Here is a 21,741-nt window from a genome sequence, read left to right as displayed (position 1 = left end):
ATTTGCCTTTTGAGAGGTACAGGTATCATTTACTTCCTCAGATCCCTTTATCTCCCCTGTATATTTTATTGACTTGCCATTAACCTTTGCCTTGGGAAATTACTCCATTTTTTTTTTAATTTCTTTTCTCTTTTGGGTTCAATTTTCTCTAGTCACATGTAATTCTGAGATTGTTCATTATCTTTAAAAATTCTGAGAAGAGAAAAGGTATCGTACCAAAAGCACACACAGCAAGAGGCAAGATTTGTGAGGAAAGATTTCATTAACACCCTAAAGGGAAGGATGATACTTTATATTTTAACTTACATGGGTAGGAAAAGCTCACAACTGCTAAGAGATGAGACTAGGAACTTCCTGATAATTCTGGGCCTGTTAAGAGATAAGCATAGATAACAGATGAGAGATGGAAGAGCAAAGTCACCCAACAAAGAAAGTGATTACATTTCTGTAGGTAACCAGCTAAGTCCATGTGGGGCAATGTTGCATCAGGTTTATTAGACAAACACAGATAAAAGATCTACACTGACCACAGATACTGAACGCTTAACACATGAGAACTTCTAGAAGGCAACTGTTCCCCAAAAGTCAGCAAACATTCAACAAAGGTGGTAAATATTTATTTCCTCCTTAAAGTTCCTTCAAGGTAAAGTCTAAAGCCAGAAATATGGCACAAAAGACCTTAACTGATCTTATGCTTGCACACTCATCCAGGCAACCTCTGAGCTTGACCTTGCTTTAAACATACCCTTAGCCTTTAGCTTGACAAACGATCTGTAGTTCCACAAGTGCACTTTTGCATATTTATTCCTCCACTACCTCGTAAATTTCCACTCGTTATTCAAGATTCTACTCAAAGAATCACTTATTTTGTGATACTTTCTCCAAGGACCTCATGGAAAATCAACTACTTCTTCCATAAGATAAGTGCCTGAGTCCAAGTGCCTGAGTCCTACAGCATTATAAAAATTATTACATGTCTGTCTCCCTCATTGGACTATGAATCCTTCTGAGCCCCATCATTGAAGTAAAACAGTATTTTATTTCTGGAACCTTGAATACTTACTCATTCTTTGCTCATCGGTGAATGTCCAGTGGTAAGTTTTACAGAATGATTGTAAATAAGTTAAAATTTTTATCATTCTTACTAATCACAAATTTGACACTATCTTTTGAATTTAGAATTTCCTGTTTTCAATGGAGATTTTCTTCATAGGAATGCCACTTGAAAGCATAGGTGTCCAAAAACATCACACTAGTCTAGGTTTAATGGTTTTGTGGCTGGATAAAAATCTCATTATCTCTTTGTTCCCAGTTCCTTCTCCTAGACAATCCCATTCATAATTTTGAAGATAATATTCACTAGATACCTATTCGCTAGATGTCTTAAATGGTTTAGTAACCCTTGTTTGCCTATTGCAACAAGGTTTAACTTAATATTTTATTGCAAGCCCCCTCTCACTTTGTACTCCACATGTACTGTTAATGCATCTATGTTTTGTATTTATTTATTATTAAAAGAACTTTTTTAGTTATACATGGACACAATATCTTTATTTTGTTTATCTATTTTTATGTGGTGCTGAGGATTGAACCAAGTGCCTCACACGTGCCAGGCAAGCGCTCTGCCACTGAGCCACAAACCCAGCCCTTGTGTTTAATTTTTGACAAGTTTCTTACAGTGAGAAATCCCTTCTTGTTGACAGCCTAGCAATACTCAGTCTGCGTCCCACTTCCGTAATGAAGTCTTATATACTGGCTCATTTAGCAAGGACTTCGCCATTTATAATTGTTTATAATTGTTTTCTCATGTATATCTTGTATAAATTTATTTCACTTCCTCTTTGATACTGTCTCAAGGACTGGAACAGAATTTCAACATTTTTTGGCATTCTCTTTTCTAATTTTACACCTTGCTAGATATAATACACACAAAAAATAATTTCTTGACTTATTGACAAATATGCCACATCACATTTTGTTACTTTACATTGGCACAGAACACTGGACAATTTCTACAAAATGACCTTGTTTTCATGTTGTTTTCTATTTCTTTTATATGAATCATCTCAACCTGTGTGCACAAATCAAGATCAGGCATGAATTTTGTTATGTGGAAAGTCAGTGGAACATAGTAAGAAATACAATGATTGGAAGTCAGAAAACACCTGAGCTCTGTCACTTGTATGATGAGATGGAAAGTTATCTTTTATTTCCATCATTGTCTTCATCTGGAAGTTGAAAACAAAACCTTCAGGGATGTTGTAGAAATTAAATGAAATACTATGTTTAGAAATATTCTGCAAATTTTAATGTTATGCAATATAATGTATAGCTTTTTATTACATCATCAAATAATTTTGTGGGTGGCTCATGCTGTGCACAGGGAAAACTACCAGAAAAGACACCTGAAAGTCTTGGGTCAAGTTGGGGAGATATATATATATATATATATATATATATATATATATATATATATAATATATATTATATATATAATATATATATAATATATATATTCTCTTTTCTAATTTTAGCAACAGCTGTAAAGTCTCATTCCTCACATTTTTCATTTTTCTCTTTAGGATACAAATTATTACCATCCAATACATTTTTGGCAAACTATTTTTCAACGTTTTCCATCTGCTTATCAATCATGACCTCTTATAGTCCTACTTCCTGCTTTACCAACTGAAACATGAACTATACCTTGTCAATCCTCTCTTCAACCCCACCGAGGTAGCTGTCATACCTGGAACACGCTTTATTCTTAACCTCACCTCCCTGCTTTTCTTTACCGTGGGCTCCTCTTCCCCTCTGCTGGCTGCCAAGGAGAAGCACATTTATTGGCATTGCCCCCAAACAGATGCCTGCCTCTCTCCCTTCCCCCTTTCTCTTCCAGCCAAACCATCACCTGCCAAGGGCTGGTGGTTGCTGCCTCCTCTGTCCACTGCCTCACATTGCTGCAGCTAGAGTCCTTTTTGGCAGCCTCTTCTGAAGTTCCCCTGCCCGCGTTCGCCTGAGCCTCTTGCCAGAAACCTCCCCCTCTGGCCTGCAGCTTTCCTTGCTCCCGCCAGCCTCTCCCCCGCTCGGTCTGCGCGCAGCCTCTTCCTCCCGCCCTTGCCAGCTGCTTTACTCGCCTTTCCTCAGGCTGCTCCCTCTTTTCCTTTACCCAGCTCTTCCTCCAGCTCCCGCAGCCGGCTTCTTTCCAACGCCCCCACCCCTTTGGTCGGATGTTTTGTTAACACTCAGGACCACCAGTGCCAGTGTGTGCGTGTGTCTGTCCACCGTTCCCCTGGAAAAGCGAATTTTCATTCCCGCTTTTGTATCTGATGAGTACCCCACCAAAACCCAGTGCTTACTCCCCTAGCTTGGAAGGCGGAGTGCCACGATGGTAGACAGAATTCAGGGAGACAACAGGACACTGGATCGGAGGACCCCAGTAAAGTTTTGGACGTTCAGGACTTGCCATCTCAAGCCTCCCAAACTTGGTCAGCCTGGCAACTGACCCAAGTCCCCAAGGAGTGCACAGTAACTGGGGCGATCTCTCTCTCTCTCTCTGATTCCTAGCGTCCCTAATCTTCCAGAGCCGCTCCACTGAGGATGCAGATCGTTCTTCGGGACCAGGCCTGAGCCTCTTCTCAGGCTCCACCAGGGTACACAGCCTGAGCCCCACCCAAACCCGGGCTGGAGAGGGGCGCACTTGCTTCTGGATGCGCGATCATGATACTAGATCAAAGGATGGAGCCGCCCAGGTTCCTAAGTGTCTGCTGGGGGACGAGGGGTGGGTAAAACTGATAGCTCTCCTCAAACCCGGGCCCTTCTCGCAGGATGGATACCTCCACAGCGCCATACAGTAGCCAGGAAGCCTTTACGAGCCGTCTCCTTTAAGAAGCGCGCGTACGTGTGGTTCGGGCTGTGTAAGCCTTGTGTTTGTGTGTGTTGGACTGTGTGTGTGTGTGTGTGTGTGTGTGTGTGTGTGTGTGTGTGCACGCGCGCGCGCGCGCCCGGGGCCCTGAGAGCCGGGCAGACCCCGGGAAGGAGGAGTTATGTAGATTACGGATGAACATTCTGGAGGGGAGCGAGGAGAGGAGGGAAGGAGAAGCAGAGGCTAGAGAGCGAGGAGCGGCGGAGGCCCTTCCCGCAGAAGCTGGGGGCGGCGGCGGCGGCGGCGGAGGAGTAGGCGGTGGAGAAGGAGGAGGAGGAGGAGAAGGAGGAGGCGGTGGAGGACGCACGGACTGGAAGCGGCGGCGGCGGCGGCGGCGGCTGCTGCTGCGGCTGCGACTGGGAGCTTTGAGTCGGAACCGCCAGTGAACTTGGGCGCCACGTTCCGGGTGACGGATCCCCCGAGGATGGTGAACGCGAGCTGCTGCTGACCCTGCCTCTGCCGCTCCTTCTCCCGGCTGCCGAGCGCCTGGGGCCCCTTTCTCCTCCCCTTGCCCGGCTGTGGGTGAACCTGCAGGCTCCTAACCCACCCGGAGGACTTTTTTTTGAAAGGAAACGAGGGAGGGAGGGAGAGGGAAAGAGGGAGAAAAAGAAGGGGAGCTCGTCCATCCATTGAAGCACAGTTCACTATGATCTTACTCACATTCAGCACTGGAAGACGGTCGGATTTCGTGCATCTTTCGGGGGTGTTTTTCTTGCAAACCTTGATTTGGATTTTATGTGCTACAGTCTGCGGAACGGAGCAGTATTTCAATGTGGAGGTAAGGGTACAAGGGCTTCTTCCTCTTCCCCTGCCTGGACTGATCCCTGAAACATTTCCTTCACTCTTCGGATCCTTGTAGCTCAGAGCAGCCAGGTCTCAACATTGTTTCCCTTGTAGCCTCTGAAACCCTAGTTGAGTTTCCCTGTGCCTTAGGTGATGGATGCATGCGAGACCGAGAATCCGTTATCCCCAGCAGCACAAAGCACGATGCTGTGCGCTCAAAGACACAATTGTAGCCCGTCCATGCTTCTTACCCCGGGAAGAGGTGAAGCCCTACTTATAGCAAACGTGTGGCTTAACAAGGAAGCTTGAGTTTATGATGGATAAACAGCTCAGGAAACAAAATTGATTGCTTGGCATCCTATGCTGCCTTGGTATTGTTCCTGAAACCTTCCTCCCCGTGGTTGGTGCCTAACAAAGGAGGTTAAAAATAAAAGAATCTAAAGGAGAACGTGGGAATACTTGATATGTTTAATAACATTACTTTGTGATAAAACACTTGAGTAGACAGAGTCTTTTTCTCATTTAGACAAAACTTAATACACTGTAACTGGATCTGGCTGCACAGAGGACGTGAAATCCATCTCTTTTGAAGTGTCTTCTCTCCCCCTCCCCCGCCGATTGAAAATAAACGTGGCCCCATGTAATAGTTCTGAGGTGTGTTTTAAATTTGATTTCACACTCTCATGGCAAAAACTGAGAGGTCTTAGACTGTCATCTGTTTTACTGTGATAGCTTTGGGAACAGAAGGCACAAAGCAAAAGGGAACTTAAGGATAAGGACTTGTCAGACCTCTGCCAAAGTACTCTTCCTGTCATCAACTCAGCACTAAAGCCAGCCAGCAACGTGCAATAAATCATTGGGAACGTGAACACACCTGGGCTGTGACACAAATTTATTACATGTTCGGTAGGATGCAAAGCCAGCAAGGGAGTTTTAGTAAAATTTACTCCTTTTGATTAGATCTGATACCTTCTGACTTTCTAAAGAATTATGGTTAAATCTACAAGGAATAATGTGATTTCCCCTTATATTGTTGATATAATAAAGCTTCCTGTCATTCTGTTGGAAGCATGTGTTTACACAATAGCAGGACCTGTTGCACAGTATTTGAACATGCTTCATGTAACCGATTTATACACAAAGTGTGCATAATAAATGCCAGGTGTGGAGGCACATTCTGAATATAACTATGTTTATATAAACTGTTCTTAGGACTCCACATAATAAGTGATAGTACAGAAACAAAGTATTTTAAAGAGTAATAGCCATTATAAATTAGTTAAATTTGCAGATGTGAAGCATCAGTATATTCCACAAAAATACAAATTTGAAAACTAAGATTTTTAACCCTTTGAGAAACTGTGTTTTTTGTTTTGTTTTGCATAAAAAAGAGAGAGAGAAAGAGAAATGGAAAAGGGCTGAAAGTCCAAACTTTTCTTGATGACAGATTTGAACTTTTGGAGTTGTGTGATACAAATGGATTTTTGTACCTAATATTTAAACCAAGAATTTAATGTTGTGTGTGTTCATTCTATGAAATAATTAGTTCATAGAATGGAGGAATGAGAATGGCAATTTGTTATTTATAATTTATAAACAGAAGGGCCTATTGTCAGATTGGTGGTGCTGGAGATGGTGGTGAGGTGGGGCGTGGGAGAGGTGGTTACAACTTAAGTGCTAGGTTGTGTCTTGCTCACTATGGGAAGGAAAGGAGAGATGGATGTCTACCTGCCCTGGCAAAGTCTTTGATTTGCTTTTGAGATTGGAATAACATCATTGTCTTAATTATTATTAGGTTTCCTTTGTGAGGCTAAACATAGATTGAGTTTCTTTATATTGGAATCCTCAATCAGATATTATTATACAAAAAAGTTATGTTACTAAAAATGACAATTTTTAATTCCAGCTATATCTTCCTTTTCAAGGTGCATGTGAAAAAAAATGGTTCATGGAGAAGAGTTATTTTCCCATTTTAAAGTATTTCAGTTATTTCACCCATGTTTATTACAAATGCAAAGATTTAAGGAATGATAGATAAGATTCATGTGCCCTCTGGGACCTTAAAAAGCTTACTTGACACAAAGGGAGTATTCTAATGATTTATGGGTGATTATGTTTCATAGTTTGTATTATTCCCAAGTAGTTTTTTAAGCTCTTGGGCTCTTCCTTGGTTGGATTGGTAAGCTTTTGTGTGTATGTTGATAACTTTTTTTTCCATTATTAAAATAGCTACTAGAAAAATACAAATATTATAAAGAACGTAGGATGATAGGAGGTTTTCTGATATGAGTTTCTGCCTGATTCACTTTTATTAGATGTTTCTTTTTGGTGGAAAACACTAATGGAGAGAATATTCCATTACTTCCTCTCCATAAGAGGCACTTATATTGTGTTCCTCATTCTTGGTTGGTTGCAAAACATACACAGTTGGAATGCTTTATTTGATTGATTCTCAAGGACAGTCTTAAAATAAACAGTAACGGTATCAATCATGCATGAAGTCCATATGATCATAATTTTTTCTGGTAAGTACACCAAGTTATTATAGTTGGAACAAAGCTTCAGAGAGAGGCTTTTTATGCTGACTGCTAAGATTATAGTGCTTTATTCATCCATCAACTTAACAATTTGTGGTACCCCCATACTTCTCATCTCTGTGATTTAGGGTTTAACCCTGTATTTTCCCCTTGGGGGCATTATATAGAGGTATTCATGTTAACACTTTCCTGTCTGATTTTTAAAACAATAAACATTTAGAATTTTCAGTTATCAGAGTGGGAGAAAAATGTTGATATGCTTATGAAAGCCTGTTATAGAGAAAGAGGGTATTTGAATTCTTTGTGTTTAAAAAAAAAACAAAAAGGAACATTTCTAACAGCAGAAAGGGTTAGAGTAGTACTTTAGAATATATTAATTCATTTCTCTACCTGTATTTTAAGTGGAAGCCTCTTTAAGCCTTAAGTATTCAGTATATACTTATGGAGATAAATGTTTTTATATATACACTGGACTCCTTTTTTGGGAGTGGTTCTTCCAATGTGTTATTATTAGCATGATGCAAGGGAGTTTTATTGCTAATATTAACTAAAAGTCAAAAACTTCTGTCATTGGACAGCAGTCTGATTAGAGGTATTCATTGGTCAGAAGCAGCTAAATTATTAACAAAGAACTATAAATCATTTTATCTCTAGAATAGTTACTTTGCACTGGGGATTTTCATGATTCTGGGATTTTTTTTTTTGGATACTGCAAATGTTTTTGTCATGAATATGTCATAATAATAGTAACAACTGCCATCAACTTTGATAGTTTGTCTAACGTTCACTCTGAGAACAACATCGAACATTATTGATTTTTAAACAATAGCACACATTTACAGTGAGGAAAATTATTTAATGTCTAATTAGTGATTGAAATGAAAACAGGTGAAAACCTGGATGAAGCATGTATCAAAGTATGAAGTTGGTAATGCTCTGCGACAAAAGAATCTTGATGAAGTAAAAGTTGATTGTGTCGTTCCTAATTAAAGGAAGAAGAGACATTGTGGATTCCAAATGGATCTTTTATGAAATATAATATGAATTGTGAGTGTAACCATCTCATAATTTTTTCTTAAAATATGTTTTAATAACTGATTAGGATTTTTTGGCTTTCTTCAGGTTTTTCTGAATCTACCCAGAAGATCAGAGCTTGCTTGTTTGGGGTATAGCTTTATATTGCATATAAACTTGGCAATAATTGATCCTGTGATATTTCAGAGATAAAAATATATCTTACAGATTTTAAAATGTGTTATATTGAGACACTATTTTATCTTATCACTTGTTCTCTACTTGCTTAAAAATATCATTATTTAAGATTGGGGATGTACCTCTGTGATAGTGCTCTTGCCTAGCATGTGCAAAGCCCTGGGGTTCAATCACCAGACTGCAAAAAAAAAAAAGAAAAAAAAAAGCTTTATTTTATTTGCTCATGGAAATATGGTAACACCATACCTCTTTCTGTCTCAGGGACTTTCCTGACTGATACCCTCAATTCTCCACTGTAGCTCTTATTTACTGATCAACAACAGGAGCTGTGTGACTAATTCATAAAGGTTCTTATCTGCAGAAAGACTGCAGGCTTAACAAAACATCCCAACTATGCTGAAAGTTTAAAATGTTTTTAAGGGCCAAAAATTATAGCATGTGCATCAGATGTCTTGATGGTCCTGAGGTTTTCCAGCTTCTCCTGCATCCCCCCACTTGGCCATGCCTTTCTCTGTTCAGAGTTGCCTGGACAGGTCTTACCAGATCTAGAGTTATTCAGGAAACCCTTGCAGGTGCACATATGCTGGTGAGGTACATTTCTCCAATGATCGACCCCCACCCCCTGCCCCGGAAAAATCCACAGAAAACACAGGTCAAGTATGTTCCCCTCTCTATATAGCTGGCTTTTCTTTTTGTTTCTTCTCCCCAGAAAGTAAGGATCAAGTTGGGTTTCAATGCAGCTTTCCTATCTCTGGAGCCAAGTTAAAAGTGATAGATCTAAAGTTACTATGTTTTCTTGTTTATGATATTTGGTTATTAACACAAGAAACATTTAATGTACTTGTTCAGAGGCATAACTCTTTTCTCTGAAGCTGGATTATTCAATTACTGAATATTCATTTTACTCACTGACCTACCCGGACTATTAAAAATGTACCTGTTTTAGGACATTTGGTAGATGATGACTTGGAATTTTTTCAGAACAACAACAACAACAAAATCCATGGAATGTTTGAATCAATGAGTCAAATTTATTTACTGTTAGAAGAGAAAGATTTACTTCTTCATACTCCTTTGGAAACTTTCTGACCCTTCAGCATGTGTATTTCAAATGGAGAAAATTATTTTTCATTTAACTTTTCCATTTCAATTTAAGTATCTGTGAATGAAATTATATATATATATATATCAGTTTCTTTTTCATTGTGAGAAGTATAGTAATAAAGAGTACATTCTGGAAACTAGACTGCATGGGTTCTAATCCCATCCCTTTTACTTGCAGATTAATTAATTCTATGACTCTCAGTTTACATATCTGTAAGATGGGGTTATTGAGAGTACTTTGGTTTATCAGGTTGTTTTGATAATTAAATTGATATATGTATATCATATGTACATATGTATTTGTATATACAGAACTTAGAACTTATCTTCACCTCTTTAAATACTCAATCCTTTTTCAGTGTCATTATTTTTAATAGAAAATAAATGTTGATGCAGATGTAGTTGACATAACACCTAATTACATAAAAAGTCTATCAGGTTAAGACATGCCCACTGGTCTAGGGAAATTTTTACTTTAGTATGTTTTTCATTTTTAAAAAAATTTGTAATGTACTGAAACTCAGCCATGCTTATCTAACATCAGTACATTTTCTTCCCATGGTTTTTCTTAGACAGTTTAGTTCAGGAATGTGATTTTTCACATTTTGTCTTGTCATCTGTTACTATCAGAGAATGTCAAGTTTAGCTAACACCTTCTATTACAAGTCTGGGTTTGTTGAAATCTGTTCGTCTTTTCTAATACCATAGAAAATAAATAGGTCTTTATGATTCAATGGGTCTGTTTATTTTAACTGGCTCATGTCCCAAGTACTTCCTCTCTATAGCAGGGATAGGATTCAATACATGATTTAGGCCAAGTCTGTTATATCCTTGTTCTTGTTTTTAATTTGTAGAGGAGGGATGAAATTGCAAATTGTTTCCTACAATGACAAAGGAATTTTAAAAAATCACATCCATGTAACATTGGGAATGTCAAGATAGCTAGGAAGATCCTGTAATGCATATAAGTCAAAGAACGTGAGTTACAACTCTAGGTTTTGCACTAATATAGCTTTAACTTGGACAAGTAATTTCTTTAATCCCTTCATCTGACAAAGTGAATACTGAACTAAATTGACACTAAGTTCATTTGCAAATTTGAAATTTTATAGTGCTTACCCTATAAACTTTAGTTTATGTGGCTGGAGATGTATATGAATATTTACCCTCTAAATTTGGAGACAACTTAGATCACAAGGTAGATAGTAACCTCCCCCACACACCCCAGAAATGAATGTCATGAAGAAACATAGGATATATAACATATCTAACATGTGTTATCATCTGTAGTGAAAAAGGGTGTTTCATTTTGGAAATAATCCTAGCTTTCTGCTGAGTAGTAAAAACACTGGCAGAAAATGATATGTAAGTTTAAAATCAATTTTTGGCCAAGGTAGCAAACTTTTAAAATTTAATGTTAAAAACATGGCTTAATGTTATTTTGAAAAAAAAAATCATATACAAGTAGTACTTTAGTCATAAAAAGGCAAGTTGGAATAAGTTCAAAATCTGAGTTTTAGCTGAATTTTTTTGTGGGAGAGTGTATCATAATTCAAATCTATCTTTCTATCTATCCAAATATATACATATTTTATAGTGAAATGAAGCACTCATACTGTATGCTCCGATTGCCTATTGTGGAAAATAATTTTGGCACATGCTCTCCGACAGTTATTTTTGTTCCTAACCACACATTTTATTTTGAATGTGAAAAAATTAGATTGCATTTGTTTTATAAAATATGCAGCTTATATGAACAATGAAAAATTCCATGCTAAGAGGATAAATCATATGTGTTGCAAATAGATTTTCTTTTGTCTTCATTTGCTTTTTCTTGGTAATGTTATTTATAGATTTTGAGGTTATTCTTAAAACCATATTTGATTGTTGCTTCCTGTCATTTAGCACTCAGAATAGGTATTCTTTGTCTTAATATTTCACCACAATCATTTGGCATTGTGCATTCTTTGGTTTAGATTAGTGAAATATCTGAATGAGCTGCATAGCAGGAGTTTAGCCAAGAGAGTCAAAAGTAGTCTTCTGTTGCAGCAACAAGCAATTATAGAGAACCAAGCAGGTCGGGGGGGGGGGGGGGTTGGAATTCGGCTGTGGCTCTCAACATTCTGTAGCCCTTAACCTTTGATTAAATGTGACCTCTGGGTGTAGTATATAAAAAGATGCTAGAGGGAGCTATTGAGCTGTTTATTAAGGATTCAAATGGCTTGAAAGAACTAGGTTTAAAATCAAGGATGCCAGGTGCAATCAGATGTCTTAAAATGACTCATAGTCAATCATAGAGACCTTTGAAGAAATCATTGAACATATAGTTCATGATTTAAGATGTGATCTGGGTTTACTGAGAGCCACGTAATGCCAGTAATTACATGTTTGATGAACTAAGAAGGAAATTTATCACTTCTTTGGGGTAAAAAGTTCTGAGCATGGCAGTATGATACAGAGTATTATGACACAGAATTGAAATACATTTCTCTTGTTTTTATGTGTGGAATAGCTGAGAAAATATACATTTACATGAGTTTGTCACTTGCTTTAGGTTTTCCTATTTAAATTAAAACAACTAATGAAATGATGTTGGTCTCACAAATTTGAGGTGAGATAAATTTAATGTGAAAATACTTTTTAGATTATGTGTAGCAAAAATCTAATTTTATTTTATTTTTATTTATTTTTCTATTATTTTATTTTGACACTGGGGATTGAAGCCAGATCTGCTTTACTATAGAACTACAATACAGTACTTTTATTTATTTATGTATTTTTATTTTGAGACAGGATTTTGCTAAGTTGCTGAACATCTCACTAAGTTGCTGAAACTGACCTCAAACTTGCAATCCTCCTGCCTCAGCCTCTCAAGTCACTGGAATCACAAGGTGTATACCACTGCACACTGCTCAAAAATTCAACTTTAACAATTTATGAAAATTAAAGTATTTTTAATGTCTACTTAGGATCTTATTAATTAATACTTTGCAGTGAAAGCAGATTTTAAAATACATTTTTACCTATTCTCCTTTTAAAAATATATTTGAAATTATTTTAAATATGAAACTGTATGATTAATTTAAACAAGAAACTCAGAAATGTTTCCAGTTGTATATATTACTATATAATATATATACATTTATATTACTATAAATAATTATTATATGGTGGAAGGAGAAGGATATAAAACAATATTTGCTAATGTATTAGGGCATGCCAGCATTTAATTAAGAGACTATAACCTACTCACAAGCACCATTCACATTTTTTGGGTTTTTTAAATCTAGTCAGATAAGTGAAATATGGATAAATGAAATAAATTATGCCCCCACAAACAGATGTTCCCAGGAGAAATGGTTGTTAGAGTGATTTCTTCAAATGACCAATCAAACACAAGTAACTACAGTAAGTATTGTTTTAGCCACCTTAAGTGAAGGCAGAATACACTGCCCTATTGTAAGGAGAAGCTGGACACTTCGATCAAGTGTGACAGATTTCCATTTCATGCCTCCAAATTGCATGCACATGATGTGACATCAGTGAAATGCAGGCACATGCCTCTGCATGCAGCTGATACAGTCTGACTCTGACAGATGCCAGTGGCAACATTCTTCCATATGAACTTTTCACAGTTGAATCCCTACCTTGTGCTATTGGTTTATACTGGCTTATAATGATTAAATATTTGCTTTTATTTTAGATTTCTAATGTCTGTGCATTCATTTCTTTTTAAAACAATAGCCAGGCGGTGTCTTCTCATGATCCTACTTTTTCTTCTAGTTGGGGTCTTGAGGGATTTCGTATTTTAGGTACATTGTGAGATCCCAGGCTTAGAGGTTGGGAAAATTTTATGAGAAATCACATATACATACCTTCCTCTTTCATTATGAATAAAGTAGAATAAATTCAAGTAACTTACACAACAAGTGGTTTGTATGCAAATGAGAAAACAACTTAAAGTCAAGAGTACTGCTAGTTATGGCTAAAATCTTTTCTAGAGGTTTGGGTGTTTCTAATACTGGAACAGCTCTGCTCATATAGCTTATGCTTTGTTCCTGTGTGATGGATTGAGTAAGGTTGTTTGCTCCATGGGAAATTCAAGAAGATTTTTAAGAAGCCTTTGCCTTGCTTGGAGCATTTATATAATAGATACATGATCTCCACTGCTTGTTTGAAGCACAGGTTATATAATGGCAGCACTGAGGCCAAAATGGCAAGATAGGTGGGTGCTTCGGTTCTTGCAGTCCCTCTGATAACCAGCAGTCTAGAAACAAGTACATTCCGGCCTTAAATCTAATTAGAAAAACATCTGTGTGACCAGTGTGTTAGTCAACTTTTTGGTAACTATGAACAAAAGACCTGACAAGAACAATTTAAAGGAAGAAAAGTTTATTTTAGCTGACAGTTTCAGAGGTTCTGTCTTCAGTTCTATAGTTCTGGGCCCAAGGTGAGGCAGAACATCACAGTGTAAGGGTGTGGCGGAGGGAAGTAGCTCAGGACATAGCAAGCAAGCAGAGAAAGAGATTTGCCAAGCAGGGACAAAATCTAAACCCCAAAGACATGCCTCAAAGGACTTACTTCCTCCAGCTACACCCTGCCTGCCAAATTTACCAGTTAATCCATATTATTGGATTAATTCGTTGATTAGGTTTTAAGATCTCATAATCTAATCATTTCACCTCTGAACATTCCTGCATTGTTTCACACATGAGCTTTTGGGGGGTACCTCATGACAACCAGTAAAATGGAAATACCTTGGAATTTATTTCTATGCCTTATTTTAATAGTAATAATGCAATTAGCAATGGTCGAACACTACATGCTTAATAGTGTTCTATATATCTTATATATGTTAATACATTTAATTTTCAGTATAATCTTATGAATTAGCACTATTATTTCTCTTTCACAACTCAGTAATCTGAGGCCCAAGGAGGGTAAGGAACTTGCCTAGGCTACTTTGATATGAAGCATTGAAGTGGAGTAGTGTGGAATCAAAGCAGGTGAGCTGGATCTAAAGCCCAGTCTCCTCACCAAGTCAACAGAAGTGAGAATTAACTTCCAGCTTTTCAGTAAGGATAGCAGGATCCACTTCCATTGTTAACATATTTTGTATTCCAAACTAAAAAGAAATAATGTGCACCATGAAAAAGCTGTATCAGTCCTGAGCGAAGAGTCGTATCTGGAGTAAACCTGAATAGGCAGTTGATGATTTTATTGATTCAAAATTGATTAGGTGATGATTATAATCATTTCACTGTTCAATGCGATTTGTGATATTTAATCATTACAAAATTTGTAACCCATATTTGGCATAGTCTGGATTTATACACAGTATTATATCAGTTATAATATCATTTCTTCATTATTTGTTGTAATGAATCTTACCATTAAATGTGTTTTTTTCAAAAGATCCAGGAAAATTTGATTACGTTCTAAGATTAAAAGAATTGAACATTACCAAAAATGTAATCAGAAAACTTCAATCAGACCATCTTAATGGGGAGGATGTGAGTGTGTTGCTATGGAATGTCATGTTTTATGAGTTCTGCCATTTGCTGTTTTTATATTTTGCATGAGTTGGTAGAAGCTAAAAGGAAGAGACTTATTTTATTATTTTAAAAACATTTATTTAGTTGAACATAAAGGGACCTTTGTCAGAGATAGATCAGATCATTTAAAAAGTTACTGAGTACCTCTGACTTTTTGGCAGTGGGTCTGATTTCTAGATATTGCTTTTTTTGTGGAGGGAATGAAAACTCCCAACTTTGTGGTTGACCAAAGTTATTAAAAAAATCTTTAAGCCTTATATGTTACTCTATGTAACTTTTAATACTCATAATTTATTCATTCATCTTTCACAGGAGGACTGTTTCTAAACAAACAAAGTTAAAACTCTGGTCAATTTTATAAACTTTCTCAGTGTTGAATATTCCTTTGGCTCCTTTCTTACTTTCTCTAGGGGCAGGATGTCATAATGGCTATATGTGAGAACTTTAGAATAAGTGCTTAAAGAGTACAGCTGTGTCACTTATACAGGGTGTGTAAATTTGAACAAGCTGAATCTTTGTGTGCCTCAATGTACTCACAAGTAAAATATAGATGATAATAGCCAACTCAAGGGTTGTTGTAAGATTATAAAGTTAAGGGATATTGGTCAAAGATAAAGTAAAAGGCTCCTAATTTATTCCTCCCACTTTGACACATGAAAAAGCATATACCTCAAAATCATCAAAAAAAAAATTGGGCAAAGTCTATGAAACAATGATTATGAATCACTGGCCATCAGGGGCTGAAAGTTGGGAGACAAATGAGCCCAGCCTTATCTTTGACTGTTCAACCCTGAGGAAGTCCAACCACAGTCTTCAGATGGTAGAACCTAGGTTGAGCTGGGTCAAGTTAAGGAGTGGAGCTGAGCATTCAGGGAGATCAACTTTCCTAGAGTTCACAGGTCAGAATACCAGAGAGGAGAAATCTGCAAAGAGAAAACAAAAGAGGTCTCGAGGATGTTCCCCTTGAGAATGCTGTTGAGAACTCATCTGTTCTGCACCTTGCTTTAAAGTAACTTTGGGGGCTGGGAAGAATCAGCCCAAAAGATTAAAAAGAATAATTCTTGCTCAGGAAGGGCTGGAAGAACTGCCTAATTCTCTAGCCTCAGCCACACTGGAAAACCTCATTTTTCACAGGGCACTGGATAGAGTGAGTACTCAAAAGCATTTTGCCTTAGTGGTAGGAAATAATCAACCCTGGACTGAACTGTGTTATGGTTCTGCTTAACAAATCTTAAAAAGGAACATCTGAAAGGATCAAATTGTTTCTAAGTCAATTAACTGCTTTCCACAACAAAACTCAATAATATTTATTAGAATACAGAAATATCCAGTACCCAACAAGGTAAAATTCATAAATGTCTGGCACCCAATAAAAAAAGTTACTAAGCATGAAAAAGAGCTGAAAAACACTACTCATAATGAGGAGAAAATTCAATATATTTAACCTCATCCAAAAATGACTCAGTTGTTAGATTTAGCAAATGAGAATATTAAAGCAGTTATTATAACTCTACTCCTTAACTTGTGCCCAAAAGTTGACACATGGAAGATATTTTTAATAAAATCCAGATTGAACTTCTAGACATCAAAACTATAATATGTGAGAAGAAAAATAAACTTGAAATTAACATTGGATTAGATTTTACTAAAGGAAAGAAAAATAGTTAGCTTTAGGTCATAGTAATAGAAACAATGTATAGTGAAACTCAGAGGAAAAAAAGAAAATTTTAAGTGAACAGAACATTAGTGGGTGTGTGAGGCAACTACAAATGGCCTGATGTATATGTAATCCAACTCCCTTAAGAGGGGAAGAGACAAAGAATGATGCCTTTCCTAATTTGGTGGAAATTATACCAACTTACAAATGGAAGAAGCTCAATGAATCCCAAGAACAAAAAAACATGAAGGAAACTACCCCAAGGCATAATCTAATGAAATCCATCAAATGAGTAATAAAGAGAGAACTCCTAAAAGCAGACAGTGAAAAAGAGACACCTTACACATAGAGGAACAAAGAAAGAAATGAAGATGTCTGGGTAAAAAGAATGTGAAGAGTAACATCTTGAAAATACCAGAAGAGGGAGGTGGGGTGGAGATCCACTGTCAACTCATGGTGGTCCTAGACTCAGTTCAAGTTTGTATTTTACATTTTTCAATGTACATAGAATATCTCCTGAATGTGAAGGCAAGAAAAAGAACTCTTCAGACATGAAAAGGTTGAAAGATTTATCTTTGGTACACTGGCACTGCATGAAATGTTAAAGGCTGTCCAAAAACTGGAAGCAGCCCAAATATCCACCAACATGTGCACAGCCTAAATATCCACCAACATGTGCACATGCAATGGAATAATATTTAGTGATAAAAAGGAATGAACTATTGATACAGAGTAAAACAAAATTGAATCCCAGTATCATTGTGCTGATTGAACAACGCCAGGCAAAAAAAAAAAGGACATATAATTCCATTTAAATAAATTTATGAAAACAGACACTAATCTATAGCAATATAAAGCAGATTAGTGTTTGCCTGGGGACTTGGGGATGAGGGTGGGAAAGTGTTAGCAGTGAAATACAAAGAAACTAAAAGAGACTTTTGATGTGATCTATATGTTGGTTTTCCTGATCATGATGATGGTTTCACATGAATGTCAAAACTTATCAAATAGTACATTTTAAATATTTTTCTTATTTTATAATAATCATACTTCAATAGAGATGTTAAAATAGCATAATGAATGTGTAATTAGTTTTTACTATATAATAACCAGCCTAATGATAACTGCTGATAATTGCACAGATGCTGCTGTTGTCTAAACTTAGATGAAAAAGAATAGGTTGCAGTCTTCTTTGTGACACTATTTTGTAGAAATAAAATGCCAACTGTAGAATATTGGGTTGATCAGGGATTGGTTTGGAGTGGGCAGCAGATTCCTATGGGTTAAAGTACCTCTTAGAAGAAAACTCTCACCTTTGATCTAGAGTTTTCATCCTTCTTCTCAGCTTTGACCTGTATTCTCTTCTGTCTACCTGCCCTCACAGACAAGCCAGTCTTCCTGTGTGCAGTGACAAATATTCTCATCTGTCTTTTCCCCTGAGTTACCTCACCCAGTGTTTTTCTCCACTGTACGGGAACCACCTACCCCGTGGGTATATGTCAACTCTGGTTGCTAGTCCTCCAGAACCCCACCCGCCACCCACTATTTCTTATCACTTACCACATTTCCTGCCAAATATATCTTCCATTGTTTCATTTCTTATGTCTGCTTTGGTATGGACTCTATTTTTTTTTGTGTGTGTGCTGCTGAGGATTGAACCCAGGGCCTTATGCAAGCAAGGCAGGTACTCTACCAACTGAGCTATATCCCCAGACTATGGACCCTATTTTGAGTCCATGTTAGGTCCTGACTTGACATATTACATTTTTCCCATGTATAGCAAGGCTTCTTATCCTCAGACCCCATCCCTCCCTCCAGCATTGCTCCAAGTTCATCTCCTCCCTGTGATCTATCTTGGGTTCACAAGCTAAGGACCTCTCCCTGTAAACTCCTAAAAAATTAATAAAAGCTCAAAGAGTTCTAGTATGTGATTTAATTCCATATTTATAATATTAGATATATCTGAGAAAAATCTTAAAATATTTACTTAGAAATTCACTTAAAAATTACAATAATAATTTCGTATTATCATAATAGCATATTTAGGAAAAATACATTTTCATAGATTTATGAAAAATAAATTTTAAAAGAGAGAATTTTTTAATATTTATTTTTTAGTTTTCGGTGGACACAACATCTTTATTTATTTATTTATTTTTATGTGGTGCTGAGGATCGAACCCAGTGCCCAGCGCATGCTAGGCAAATGCGCTACCGCTTGAGCCACATCCCCAGCCCAATCAAAAATAAATTTTACAAAAATATTAAGAAAAGTAAAATTGGTTCACATTTTTCCAAATACTTTTTTATCTGACTTAACAAAAGATAGCTTGATTCTCATATCTAGCCTATACTCAGACTATTACAAAGCATGTAGCATCTGATAAACTTGATTGTCAGGTACAAGTAAGTGAGAGCAAAAAGGCAGATAATGCCTTATTAGTATGGTTTTGACCTAGCAGATGCTGAAGGTTTAGAACCCCAGAGTCTCCTTATTCAAACTCTGAGATTCTCTGCCGTAGCAGTTCTACTCTTTTTTCTTTCTTGTCCCAAATACACAAGTATTTGTCTACCTTATCCAAATGCTTAAGCTTAATTTCTTCATTTCTTCCCCAGCCTTCTGCAGATTTTTTATAGCTCTGAGAAACATTATTAGACCATCTTTAAATCTCTACCTTTAAACCCACCAGGCAATGTCCCCATTATGCATTTATAATAACCTTTTAAGAATAATTATTTCATAATTATAAGCACTATTTGAACATACTTCAAATTTAGATACTGATTTGTCTATGTAAAACAAAAAGCTTATTCTTAAATTCTCTGTTGAAAATCCATTAAATGACATTACTGAGACTTGACCCATGGACACTAAGAAACTAAGTACCAACTTCTTTTGTCTCTCTGTGCCTTTGAATTTTGTTGTTCCTCTCTCTGGAATCATGTAGACCAAATTCACGTTTGCTATAAAAGATATTTAAAGGGTCTGGAATTATTTTTTTTAAATCCTCTTTCCTGGATTTGTATGATTAGATTCAATATATTAAAGCCAATTAAATATCTGTGCAAATACTCTGTTGTACAAGGGTTTGCATACTAGATTCATAACTGTTTTTCCCAGTAAGTTATAATGTCCTGGGTCAGTCTTGGCCACCCTGTATTCCATGAGCCAAACATTGTCATGGAAAAAGTACAAACTCACTTTAGTATAGGAATGAATGGATTATATCATCTCTATTTGTGGGTGTTATTTTCTAGTAAAACTAATATTTTCTGATCCATTTTAGTAGTTATCTTGTCTCTTAAATAGTTAGCCCATACTAGGTGACAATATGGTATTTTACATTTACCTCAGTTACTTTATTAAAAATATTTTGAAATATTATTCTCCAATTCTCAAGGATTATATTTATCTTAGTGATTAATAGTCAACTAGTAAGCAACTTGGAAATCGAGATTTTTTTTCATTCATTCCCTCATGTTACATCAGTATTTCTGTTATAAATGATGTTTTTTTTTTAATCTTTATTCACCAATAGTACATTTATATCAATACCTTTTCATTTGGTACTAAAAGTATGGTAACATTGGTCTGGGTTTCTGAGGTATGTATTAGAATGCCCAAGGGAAAATACAAAAGGAAATTTACATTGTTCTAGTTCAGTGACTTCAGTTGGAGTTATTGCTATTAATGAACAGCAGCTTCCCACAAGAATTTCCAGGAAAGAGCAAAGACAGTTTCACTTGTATTTCACTGGAAGTCTTAATTCATTTCCATCCTTCTTTTAGCTACATGGATGAGAAGATAAAGAGTTGATGTGCTGTCAACTGCTGTATCTATTAGCATGTAAAACTCTTAAGCATGAATAATCATATAATAATTTGAATTTATTTTAAATTGCTTACATGAAAATTAGATAATCCTTTGTGTTCTCACAAACAAAATATTGAAGATCCATGAAGAAGTTGCTTCAGAACTGTTAACAGTTTAATGGACTTCTCATCCTGCCCTTTACCTTCATGTTGGTAAAGGGCAGGATGAGAACTGGGATAACAAAACTTGCTTCACTCTTTTGTTGCTACATGCACTATCTGCATGGATTCCATCTCACTTATGAAGAAAGAAAGGGCAGCCTCTGAATCCTAATCAGTCTCTTGATCACATATGCACTTAACAGGAAAAACAAGGCTTGTACCATAGCTGGGTATGCAGAGTGGCAAAACATACTGTGCCCGTTGTTTGGGGCTAGCCATTTGTCCAGTGGTTGCAGGTTCCTTTCAATTTGTTTAAAACCTAGTTTTCTTTATTTTTGTTATTTGAAGAATTTCCAAAAAATTTTTACACACACTCACATATACTAGACCTCCCTCCCTCCTTCCTAATGGAAATGCATTTTATAAATATATAAAGTAATATATATATATATGTATATATATATATATTACTTTAAAAAATGTAACAGTATACTTCAAAGATTTTTTTTTGTATTAGTCCTGATAATACAACCTCATACTTGTATGGTAACAATGTAAAATGTATTTTAGTATAGGCAGTGAAATTATAAATAAAATTTAATTTTTCTCCAAATTATCTAATAGGTGCTTCAGCATTGCCTTTTCCTATTTCTGTATATCGCTTAGGTTTTGTTGAGAACTAACAGCTATAATGTGCAGTGGCATGTGGCTAATGTCATATTGGATTTCCTGGATGTGTAGGTGGTCCAGGGCAACTCTGCAGCCTATAGGGTGGCTAAGGTAGTGCTGCCATTTATACCTATTTCACATGCTTCTGGAGCCAGTGGTAAACTGAAACACATTTCCGTAGTGCCAACAAAAGCACTAGAGAGCAAGCAGCCACTTTGATGAGTCTTAGCAACACATGATCTCCTTGACCCTATTCATTTGCCTAAAGCAAGTTGCTCCCTGCTAAAGCTCAAGCAGGGGAGCTGGATATACACTTTGCCTAGGC

At 36.6% G+C, this 21,741-nt stretch overlaps 1 protein-coding gene across 1 annotated transcript in view; it reads left to right on the top strand.

Annotated features, from left to right (window-relative positions):
• The first annotated feature begins 4,198 nt into the window (after nt 1-4,198).
• Nucleotides 4,199-21,741, top strand: part of Mmp16 (matrix metallopeptidase 16) — a 282,987-nt gene continuing 265,444 nt past the window's right edge. Inside the window, exon 1 of the mRNA XM_046458638.2 lies at nt 4,199-4,703. Within this exon, the coding sequence (XP_046314594.1) occupies nt 4,572-4,703 (132 nt within the window). The 5' untranslated portion in view covers nt 4,199-4,571. The remainder of the gene's footprint in view (nt 4,704-21,741) is intronic.

This window comes from Marmota monax, unplaced genomic scaffold (assembly GCF_021218885.2).
Source record: "Marmota monax isolate L192 unplaced genomic scaffold, Marmota_monax_Labrador192_F-V1.1 WCK01_AAM20220418_F8-fsc00147, whole genome shotgun sequence".
NCBI classification, from domain to species: Eukaryota; Metazoa; Chordata; class Mammalia; order Rodentia; family Sciuridae; genus Marmota; species Marmota monax.
The sequence above is the reverse complement of the archived record's forward strand: the minus strand, read 5'-3'. Positions and strand labels throughout refer to the sequence as shown.